The following is an 11957-nucleotide window of genomic DNA, read 5'->3' on the forward strand; positions in this document are numbered from 1 at the left end:
TTTGAGTTACTTAACACCCTATAGCATAGAGTGGCATATTTAGTTAAATGTATAAAAAAAAGCAAGACCATAATTCTGTCATATTTTCTCCTTTAATTTTATCGTGTTCCATTTTCTGCTGAGGAAAATAAACTGGATTAGAGGATGTGGTGTGTGTTGTCACGTGTGTTTTCTTTCCTCCATGTTTATATTTGTTTGAAAGTACAAATAAACCATGAGCGGGGCTCTAATATCTGTCACACAATTCAAACTCACGTTGGTCAGAACTAAACTAGAAACTTAGATTTTCCTGCAGTGATTTTTCATGAAAACACAACTTGAAGCTTATTTCTAGAAGCAAATGAGATTCAAACCGACAACACATCAATGCAAAGTGACCACATACACAATGGCTGCTTTCTTAATCAGCGTCTCACTCAGACTGGATATAGAAAAGGATCTAGAGTCCGAGATGACCTCTGGTTGTGGGGCCTCTTCCCTTCTGGTGCCCAGGGGGCCCATCGTCTCAATCTGTCCACGGCCATGGAGCAAATCCAATCTGCTGATGATGACCATGTAATTCGGCCGAAAGCTCCAGGGTAAAGCTAGTGAGTGGACATGTATATCAGCTGCTGTTGCTAAGGCGACAAGCGACACCTTGTGGCCAGAAGTATTAGGTTTTTTAGGTTGCCGCTGTATTGTTTGAGAATGCCTCGATGGAATTTCTTCAAACTTGGTACAAATGTTAACTTTGAATCTCAGATTAACTGATTAGATTTTGGTGGTCAACAGAACATTATATTAAATAGAAAAGAAGTTGCTGAAATCATCACGGTTAATATATATTATATATTTATACTTATATATAACCTGACTCTGCTAAATGTCTAAAACTTATTCAGCCCTAAAAATGTAATACAGCCTGTGAACCCCCCCTCACTGAGCTATTAATACAACGGGTGATGATACATTTATTTTCTTTAGCACCTTTCACAGAAATAAAACCCACAAAGTGCTTCACACTAAAAATAAGCTTGTATAATCAATAAAATACAAAAGCAATAAAAGGCAAACAAGGCAATAAAAGCGTTGAACTATAAAAACATGAGACTGGAGATAAAAGTTAAAGAAGGTGACAGAAATAGAAAACTCAGAATGCAAAAAAGAAACAAGGGGACTTGAACTCTTCATGTTAGAAATGAGTAAAACTTTGTTTGTTAAATGAGGAACAGGATTCTCTGCAGGTAGAAACCAGCTGATTGGCTTCCACCGCAACAGGCTGCTCATTGGTTTACTCTGACTGAACCGGCCAATCACCACGCAGGGCCCTGAGTAACAGGAACTCACCTGAAGAGAGGACTTCTCCTTCTTTGTCTCTTGTTCTTGTTCTTGTTCTCTTGTTCTCTTGTTCTCTTGTTCTTGTTCTTGTTCTCTTGTTCTTGTTCTTGTTCTTCTCTTGTTCTTGTTCTCCTCTTGTTCTTGTTCTACTTCTCTTGTTCTAACCCTCCTGAGCTGTTAGTTTGAAAAGACTTTGCTTGGAATGAAAAGGTGGATGAAGAAGAGCTGTCGGTAAGTTTGTTGACCACTGTGTTGTTTGGTTTGTGCCACTTCCTGTGTTGCTGTGGTGAAGTTTCTCTGTGGATCAGTCTTTACTTTGATCCTGTTGGTTTTCATTGGGTTTGGTCCTCAGGCCTGGTTCTCTCTGTTCTGGTTCAGCAGGATTAGCTACAGGACGGAGGACCGTGACAGAAAGGATTTGGTATAAATCAGGTGAGAACCCATTAAATGTCGGTGTTGTTAAGTGAATTTCTCCAGAAATAAAGCAGAGATCTTGGTCCTGACATATTCAGGGAACAGACATCTACGAGTGTGTGGACCTTAGTGCAGTTTACATGAAGTTAAGGACTGTTCTAGTTGATTGTATTTATCTGGCACAACCACCTTTTCCCACATTTTCAGCTTTATCTGTGAAGGAAGTTGTGTTTTTATTGGTGTTTGTTTGTTAGTTGGATTTATTAAAGTAGTTTAATATCGCTTCACTTTGACTGGGAGTCGTGTTCATGTGGAGATGTTGAGTTTTGTTCATGTATTTTCTGTAGTTTTATTTAAATATTGGTGAATGTCTTCCTGTTTGAGATCCATCAGAAACCGACATTACTCAGTGTGAACAGTAGATGGCGCACTCGGACAGTAAAGGCAGAAATCAAAGGATCAGTTTTATCTTTGTTCCTCGTGTGTTATTAACGACACTAAGATGAAAGTAATGCTGATAAGTTATTGAAATAAAATGTGGGGACGTTTTCTTCTGTTCATGTGACGGCAGCAGAAGAAGGAACCTCTTCCTCTTCCTCTTCCTCTTCCTCTTCCTCTTCCTCTTCCTCTCGTTGTATTCTCCTCTTTCTTCTCACACCTTCTTTCTGAGTTCTCTTTCTTTTTCTCTCAATCTTAACACTAAAAATCACTGATGCAGATTCATTTGACTCTTTATCTGTGTGTAGCATCTTGTTCAGATCTATGAGACAATTAAGGAAATAATATTTTCCTTAACTTTATGTAATCAAATCCCTCAAGTTATTTTATTTATTCACTAGCTCCCAATGATGAACTCTTAATTAAATGTACGATATATACATATATATATATATATTTACCTGGACATTTAACATGTCATTGAAATGCATAGAGTCAATGTTTCATGCACACTCTAATCTATTCTACATATTCTATTGTTATTGCATTCTAATGTCATCTCCATGTGGTGCTGTCTGCCGGTAGGTGGCGCTCCTCTCCCTCGTTCCAACCTCCAGGAGGGTCCAGGACTCCCTCACCGACACACACACACACACACACACACTGTCTCACGCGCACAGACCCACGCACGCGCGGCCGTCAGAGAAGCGCTCGAGCTGCTGAGTTCACACACGGAGCGTGTGAGAGGGAGCGCGCGCACCTCAGCCTCCGCTTCACCGTCACCGGGACCGGAGCCGCTCGCAGTGTGTCGTAGGAGTTGTTGTTGTTGTTGTTGTTTGTTTGTTTGTTGGTGTCATGAGCTTCTGACAGCGGCTCCGGGCGCCGCCGGCTCCTCCTGAGCGGAACATGAAGCGTCTCTGTCGGAAGCTGGCGGTGACCGTGGCGCTGCTGGTGTGGCTGGGAGCGCTCGTTTACCTGCTGGTGCTCAGCCGGAGGAGGCTGCCGGAGCTGGGGGCCGGGGCGGGAGGAGGCGGAGGAGACACGGTCAACAACCAGGTGAAGTAAAGACTCCTCCACCCCTCTACTCTGGGGGGGTGTGTGTGTGTGTGTGTGTGTGTGTGTGTGTGTGTGTGTGTGTGTGTGTGTGTGGAGAGACAGAGAGAGAGGGTGTGTGTGTGTGTGTGTGTGTGACAGAGAGGTGTGTGTGTGTGTGTGTGTGACAGAGAGAGAGAGGGTGTGTGTGAGAATAGTGTGTGTGTGTGGTGAAGAGAGAGAGAGAGAGAGGGTGTGTGTGTGTGAGATAGAGAGAGAGAGAGAGGGTGTGTGTGTGTGAGAGAGAGAGAGAGAGAGGGTGTGTGTGTGTGTGTGTGTGTGTGTGTGTGTGAGAGAGAGAGAGAGAGAGAGGGGTGTGTGTGTGTGTGAGAGAGAGAGATAGAGGGTGTGTGTGTGTGTGTGTGTGTGTGTGTGTGTGAGAGACAGAGAGAGAGAGGGTGTGTGTGTGTGTGTGAGAGAGAGAGAGGGTGTGTGTGTGTGTGTGTGTGTGTGTGTGTGTGAAGAGAGAGAGAGGGTGTGTGTGTGAGAGAGGGTGTGTGTGTATGTGAGAGATTGTGTGTGTGTGTGTGTGTGTGTGTGTGTGTAAAGAGAGAGGGTGTGTGTGTGTGTGTGTGTAAGAAGAGAGTGTGGTCACTAGGGAGTAAATACAGTTTCCTCTGTCTGCTCTAAATTAAATCTAAACTTGAGTGATTCTCAGTAGAACTCGTACCTCCGCCTTTTAAATTCAGTCAAGCTCCACCAAACTTCACACACTCATAGATATCTATATATATTTTTTCATCAAGATGTATTAATTATTTCATGAGACATGTGTGAAATCGGTGAGAAAAAACAATCTGGATCTGCTGCTTAATCAAATCCAAAAGTTCCTCGGCTCATATTCACCATCCGTCCACCAAGTTTCATAAAATTGGTTCTTTAGTTTTTTTGCGTGATTTCCGCTAACGACAAAAGTCAAAGAAGAATAACCTCTTTTCCAGAGGTTTAAAAACACAAAGTTCCTTCTTGACGCATGTTTCATCAAAGTTTTGTTGAAATTTGTTTATTAGTTTGAGTTTAATCCTGCTGACAAACAAACAAACAAACAAACAAACAAACAAACAAAGCAGAGTGACGACATCACCTCCTCGGTGAAGATAATTAAATCTGACACGTTGTAAGTCTACAGAAGATTCGAGACCATCACAGGATCTTAACTCCTTCTGCAGTGGCTCTGTAGGTTGTGGTTTTTAATTTCCTGAGATAAAACTGACAGTGCTGTTCCCATAACCCTGCATCATCACACTGTAGAGACTCTTATCGTGGCATCCATTCATTATCAGATCGCTGCGGAGCCTCTGAAGATAATTGGGTTGGTTCTCGACCCGGCTTGGTGTCTGCGCCCGCCGCGCGCTGCACGAGGCGTGTTATGTAAAAGACCTGCAGCGTGTGAACTGTCGCTCGTGGGCTAAGTTGTATTGATCCTGCCTCTGCGACATCGTTTTATTGAACTATACGAACACACACACATTCCTTCTGTATAAAACTGTGAGATTAGAACACATCAAAATACAAGTAGTTTCATTTCAATCCCACTTCGTATGCATTAGAGAAACCATGTGATCTTATAGCAATGTTACAATAAAGTAGAGGATTGAATAGAATCTCATTTTGCACCTGTGGACATTAATATTTAGTGTAAGAATATGATTGTATGTTGCTGGAATATTGTAGTTTTGGAAAGAATGCTTGAGTTTTCCTATAGAGCCTGAAGGATATTATATTTATATAAGGAAAGACTTCTGATAACCACATATTGGCTGATAGATATAAAAAAAAAGATTGTCAATGTTTCCTTATTACAAAGAAATGGAATTGAGCCTTGATAATTTACAGTTTAATCATAAACTTTATTTTAAATAAAAAAAGACTTGTATATCGAACTTGAACTAAGAAAATAAACAACAAAAATAAACATAAATACACGTTTTCTTCTTTGTAAATATCTAAAAATATAATAACAGTAAACAGTTTGTTACAGACAAACTACATAATCACGTCTACCTAACAGCACGTTCACCTTGTTCACACGTTTCCATCACTGCTGATAGAAAAGCAGTCAGAGTCATTTGAGTGAATACAGAATGAATTTATTCACATTGCAGACAAAAGCCAGATGATAGTGAGTTTTATGACCAGATGGAAAAGAGGCTTTAGTTTCTAAAGTTAAACAATATAAGTTGCATCAACGTCATGTAATTATAACAATTTTGGAGCAAATGAGCATAAACAGCATTTGTGAATCGAGAATCCAGTCGGTAAACGTATAATAAGTGTGTGTCGACAACACGGCTCCGAAGACACTCGGCTCTTAAAGAAGATCCTCACTTTGTCTTAATCTTGAGACGCGCCATAATTTCCTACGAGTAGGAGGTGTTTTTCAGACGGTGGATAATTCAGGCATTGAAGCTTAATCTGCTGCGGCTTTCATTGTAACTTGACCTGGATAAGATCCTCAGCTAAATGCCTCCAGATAAAAATTCCAAATGTAATTAAACTACTTAAGTTGTAGGGGTGGAAGCAGCTGCAGCCACTTAGCTGAGCAGGAGAAGAAGAAGAAGAAGGAGAAGAAGAAGAAGGAGAAGAAGGAGAAAAGGGAGGGATGGTCTTGTCTTGTGTGGACTTGTTCTGTGAGATGTGAGCGCACAAGCTAATGAGAGAATCACATTCTGCAAGACTCTTGTGTGTGTGTGTGTGTGTGTGTGTGTGTGTGTGTGTGTGTGTGTGTGTGTGTGTGTGTGTGTGTGTGTGTGTGTGTGTGTGTGTGTGTGTGTGTCATTTTCAAGTCAGGACACACTAGCTGTAACACACCTTGGCTAATTCCCGTGCCAGATACAGACTTGCCAACTTAATCCTGCAGTTTTTCACACCCGGTGTAAAACGTGTCAGCAGGTACAGCCTCGTATCATCATTACCCAGCATACAGTCTGTTCCTATCACAAAATAAGAAACATACACTGGGCTCTTTCAGTGGAGCTCCTTCCTCCAGCAGTCCTTTAAATCCTTCATGTTGTTTGGATAAATTCCTTTTAACTATTGAAGATACATGTAAACTCTTGAATCCACTTTATCTCAGCTACATGTTGGTGTTAATTAAAGGTTCGTGGCTTCAATTGTTAACGTGCTGCGGCGGAAAAAAGCCGACGCCCTTCGGAAACCACGTTTAAATCTGTTTTGTATTCTTATTGGCACCAAATAACACACACACACACACACACACATTTCTTGATCCGCCTCAAACTCTAATGGGATCCTTCTTGACTCGTGTCTCATCCTTTCGACAAATTTTGTGGAAATCCATCTTGTAGTTTTTGCATAATCCTGTTCACAAACACACACACGAACAAACAGGGTATGAAAACACAGCTGTCGCACAATAGTTTCAAACAATGTCACAAAATAGTTTTCATACATGAACGTGCAGGATCCTCTGATATTTGTGTTCTTCCAGTTGTTCTGCTCGCTGTGAATTTCCTGGACGTTTTCCTGCTCTCACATGAACTCACTCAGATATTTATCGGGCGCTGGCCGGAAAAACTCTTCTCAAAGTCTTCAGCAACTGACATTTGCTTTCTCACACATCAGCCCCTCTCTGTCTTTGACAGCAGTGCACGTTTCAATTGAATGTTTGTTTACATGCATCTTTCCATCTTTATTGCCCTGATTAGAGTGAAATCACTTTATTAATGTGTAAACGTAGCCTGTGGTTGTGTCGGCAGCTCGTGTGAATGTGAAGCAGCAGCTCATAAAACTCCACTGGATAAATCCTCAGTATCAAACCAGCAGGTAGTTTTTCCTCTGAAGTATTGGCCGTGCACGTCAGCTACAAGTGTGATGAAGAGAAAACGTGTGCGGTCTTTTTGCGTGTCCGTGTAAGCCAGGACTGAGGATGTGTGTCCGTTTTGTGAGGAGTAGTCGTGTGTGGCACCGTCAGCATTCAAATGCTAATTCAGAATTCCCATTCCTCACAGGATTAGCCTGCACTCCTGTTTACCTAGCACCCCCACTCCTGTACTACACACACACACACGCACACACCACACACACACCACACACACACACACACACACACACACACACACACACACACACAGAGACACACACACACAGGCAGAGAGTCTTTTGAAGCAGCGTGGTTGGAGTGTGCCTGTGTCCTCAGGCAGGTTGGCAGGGGGTCTTTATGGAGTCTCTCCCATCAGAAGTCCAAACATGGAAGAGGAAGCGATCTGTTGGTTCACTGAATATTGAAGGACACTCTGCCCCCCTCCCTGTGTGTGTGTGTGTGTGTGTTGTGTGTGTGTGTGTGTGTGTGTGGCGTGTGTGTGTCCCAGGACGGCCCAGACAGAGGAATCACAGTTATTTTCTTTATATGACGAGAACGTCGTCACAGGAACCGTTCCCGCGTGTCAGCAGATTGTTTCTCACTCGACTCTGCACGTTACAAACACAACGACTGGAGGTTTGTTGTGCGCTGTTGTCGGGTGTTTTTTGGTTCGTGCTCCGTTTGACCACCAACTTTGAAATTCTGTCAAAAATGGTGTTTGTAAATCAGAGCTGGACTGATTCATGTGTCGGTCGATATGAGACCTTCACAGACTTGTTGTCCCATCGTGTGTCACTGATGTAGTTACACAATAATCCACTCTGCTGCTGTTGGAAACAACCTTTACTCCCCACATGAGCTGAGCAGCTCAAATCACAAATTTTGTAAGATCTCTAAATAAACATAAAAAGACACTTCACGAAAACCTTATGACACAAAGTATCGTAATATCAGGGTCTCTCCTCCATCTTGGCTCTCTATGGAAACTACAGCCATTTATGTCGTTGAGGCTGTGACGTCGCCGGTCAAAGTTCACCAACTCCACTCGAGCCAAGCGTACACAGAAAATATGACCTAGAGTCAGAAAAGAATAAAAACAAACTTGACCATTATGGTTAGTTTACTTCTCATATTCCAAAATGTAAAAGAAATAACTCAAAATACGCGTCACAGGAATATTAAAAGAAAACTATGTGGAAAAATAACTAGTGAATCCAAACCTCACACAGTTTGACTTGTTCTATTCTTCTAACTCGTCATCTTTCCATTTCTTACTTTCCGTCTCACTTTCATTTCTCCAGGAAACAAGATCGATGCTCCAATCACTGTGCTCGCCTTGTGTGTCACAGTTGCTCCACGAGCCAAACACGCCGATATGCCGTGCACCGCACTACGCCGCACACTAACACACACTGCATGCACACCCGCTGCTGAAATTATTCATTTTCCCGTCCTATGAAATGCAGTTATTGTTCCTTTCTCCTTCCCTCTCCCCATCAGGAGGCATTCACACGGACAAGAGGACAGGGAAATGAGTTTTCAGAGCGGCTCCCCGCCCCGGGAATAATAATAATAAAAATAAAAATAATATGGATTATAGTCGGCTCTGTGTACAGAAGGGTCCAAAGGTTGGTTAAAGACACTGGCTTCATGAGACAAATTAACCCGACTGTGGTTCAACGGTTACAGCGGCTGATACATCACAAAAGTCACCAAACAAAATCACCTGCCACAGACGATGATTTAATGTATTTTACTTTATTTTCTTATTTATTAGAGTTTGTGTTGAGTCCAGCCTTTTAAAACCTTTTATAAAACAGTTAAATTCAATTTAAATGGACCAGATGAGCTCCTGGAGATAACAAATGTTCAACTGACATTTGAATTTATTTCACTTCATTTCCCTGTCACTGTCTTTTTAATTATCCAGCCCCTGATATATAATAGTTGTGTTCCACCAGTAACTCTTTTTTTTTTTCAGAGCCTTTTGTTTTCTCCCTCAAACTATTCATCATATCAAATTTTGAGTTTTATGTTGGTTATTTTCTAGAATATTTGCCTCTTAGTCCAAACATAGAACTTCCAGTTGAAGTAAACCTGCAGCTCCTGAATGGTGACAGACACCTGACGATCTGAGGGTCAGGGGTCAAAGGTCACCTGTTGATGAGAAGTGCTCATTGAGAAAATAACATAAGTGTGTGACAGCGACTCTGTGGCTTTCAGCTAAAGGAACAGATATTATACACAGACGGGCAATTTGCAATCACTGTGCCAGTCCTGCATCAAGAAGCACGTTTCCCACAAAAGCAGTTGCCCCCACCACCACCATCTCTCGCTCCTGTATAAATGATTCAGACCATCCAGGAAAAAAAACAGGCAAGAATCAGCATAAATAGTTTTTTTTTTTTAAGTTGGGGATGCAGCATAATCAAGCATCTTTGACTGCGAAATGATCCATGTATACCGTGCACGTGACACACACTCTCTTCGCCCGTCAACGCTGTCTCACACACACACACACACACACACACACACACACACACACACACACACGAGAGGCGTGGGAAGCTGACAGCAGCTGATAATTCTATATTTAAGGAAGCATCCAGGCAAAGCAGGAAAGTGTCCATAAATCATAACCACACATTTTTACTTCATTTATGTTCTATGTATGTGCGTTGTGTGTGCTTTGTGCATCTGTGACACACACACACACACACACACACACACACACACACACACACACACACACACACACACACACACAGACATACTGTATGTTTCAGGGTATCCGTACGTGTCAAAGACTTAAAGACAGATTTTTGCTCCTGAGTTCATTTTGACTTCCTTAAGTGCAGAAAATGACCAACTCGTACTAAGAGGCAGTAGAAGGTAGAACTTGATGTATGTGTCAAACCCGTCACTGTGATCGTACGATGCATAATTGATTCATATCAAACTTATGTCATGTTGCTAGTGAAGAAAATGATATATATATTCTGTGTGTGTGTGTGTGTGTGTGTGTGAGGCGAAGGGAGTGACTGTGAGAATAGGGTTGTCATTGTCTGCTGCCATTTGTGCGAGTGTGTACTTGTGTCTTTGCGCCGGCACGAAAATTGTAATTCTCACCTTGATGCATGTAGGATTGAGCCATCAATCTAGTTTATAGAGAGCGGAGTCTAAAATGAGGATGAAGAGAGTGGGAGAGAAAGATAACAGGGAGAGAGGGAGGGAGGGAGGGGAGAGGGAGGGAGGGGTGAACCAAAGAGGAAAGTCAAAAACTAAGAGACGAGTGAGAGAGAAAACCGAGGCAGACAAGGAAGGGGAGAGGATGAAAAAGAGGAGAGAACGGAAAAGAGAGAGAGAGAGACATAAATGGATAAAGTGCAGGGACAAGAGAAGAGAAAGTGTAGAGGGGGGGGGCTGTGGGGGCGACAACAGAAACACAACAAGAACAACGAGAGGGAGACGACAGGGAGCAAATGAACTGGTTTAAAGGAGACAGAGTACAAGCTGTTTTCGCTGTCGCCAGTCGTTTGTGCTCGATGTGTCGTTTCTTTGCTCGGTCGCAGCCAACGTCTCCCGTCACCGCCTCGGTGTTAGCACCGGCCACGGCTGCACCAACATCTGGAGAGTTACAGCATCAGGAACATAAACATCCCTGAACCTTCTCCAACTTTAACCTGCAACTGCAGCAGTAATCAGCTCTAAACACAGCGTGGACACAGCGTGTATTAAGTTGACGTGGTGAATCTGTTCTTTACACATCCAGCGATAACAGAGCAACATTAGAGTCGTGTTTCTGGCTGATCTCAATCTTTTAGCTCAGATTTCTGGTCTCCACTTCCACTTCCTCCCAAAAGGAAGCTAAAATATCCCGGATGCAGGCTACGCCATCTTGCGCTCTTGACGTTATTTGGAGCCAGAGTCTGTGCACACGCTCGACCAATCACGAGTCGGTGTCAATCATGACGTTTCGCCCCGTTTATAGAGCGTTTAATAACTAATTAAAACCAAACTGCCGTCATGTCGTCCATCTTTATTTACGGTCTCTACTCCTGAGGGAGTGATCAGGATCGAGTAGGAAATAAAACTTGTGACCTAAATCTGTGTGTGTCCACATCACAGCTCTGCCTTTCTAATCTCGGTCTAATTCATTTGATGAACATTTTGAAAGTCATGTTGGTTCCTCTTCTCCGAAGCCTCAGACAGTCTCAGTTTGTCCTCGTCCTCGTCCTCGGCGTCGCGCTGCCTCTCCCGTCACCGTTGTCATTGCTGTTGCTGTTGTTGGGGCTAATAGCACATATATCCTCTCCATTAGCAGTTAATCTCCCTGCCAAGAGAGTGAAGAAAGCAATATTACCAGGAGGATTTAAACCAGCGCTCCTCTATCTCCTTCTTCCTCCTCCACCTCCTCCTCCTCTTCCTCCTCCTGCTGCTGCTCGACTCTGAAAACTCAAACACACACACACACACACACACACACACACACACACACGCAATATTGTGTATTTCCCGACTGGCCCTGCTGCCGTGGTCCAATAAAGAAAGGGATTAGATTGAAGCTCTAAGACACACACCTGTAACACACACAGACACACATATGAACACACACACACACACACACACACACACGCACACAGCTGCAGACATATAATAAAAGTTGTGTATGTGTGTTGTTGTGTCTTTGAGTGTGTGTCAAAGTGTGTTTTCACAGAGGGCAAACTAACCTGTTGTTATTAGTTTTATTACTCCTCCTGTTTGTTGTTTGATAACCTTTAATTGTGTGTGTGTGTGTGTGTGTGTGCTTTTAATTGCTTATTTAATTATAAAAAATTTAAAGTAGTTCAAATAGACTATCACCTTACATATA

General features: G+C 42.7%; 1 protein-coding gene across 1 annotated transcript in view; it reads left to right on the forward strand.

The window, feature by feature from the left end:
* The first annotated feature begins 1669 nt into the window (after positions 1-1669).
* galnt14 (UDP-N-acetyl-alpha-D-galactosamine:polypeptide N-acetylgalactosaminyltransferase 14 (GalNAc-T14)) overlaps positions 1670-11957 on the forward strand; it is a 108000-nt gene continuing 97712 nt past the window's right edge. The window contains exons 1-2 of the mRNA XM_035144410.2: positions 1670-1749; positions 2755-3225. Coding sequence (XP_035000301.1) covers positions 3076-3225 — 150 coding nt within the window. The 5' untranslated portion in view covers positions 1670-1749; positions 2755-3075. The remainder of the gene's footprint in view (positions 1750-2754; positions 3226-11957) is intronic.

Source organism: Hippoglossus stenolepis, chromosome 20 (assembly GCF_022539355.2).
Source record: "Hippoglossus stenolepis isolate QCI-W04-F060 chromosome 20, HSTE1.2, whole genome shotgun sequence".
Classification (NCBI taxonomy): domain Eukaryota; kingdom Metazoa; phylum Chordata; class Actinopteri; order Pleuronectiformes; family Pleuronectidae; genus Hippoglossus; species Hippoglossus stenolepis.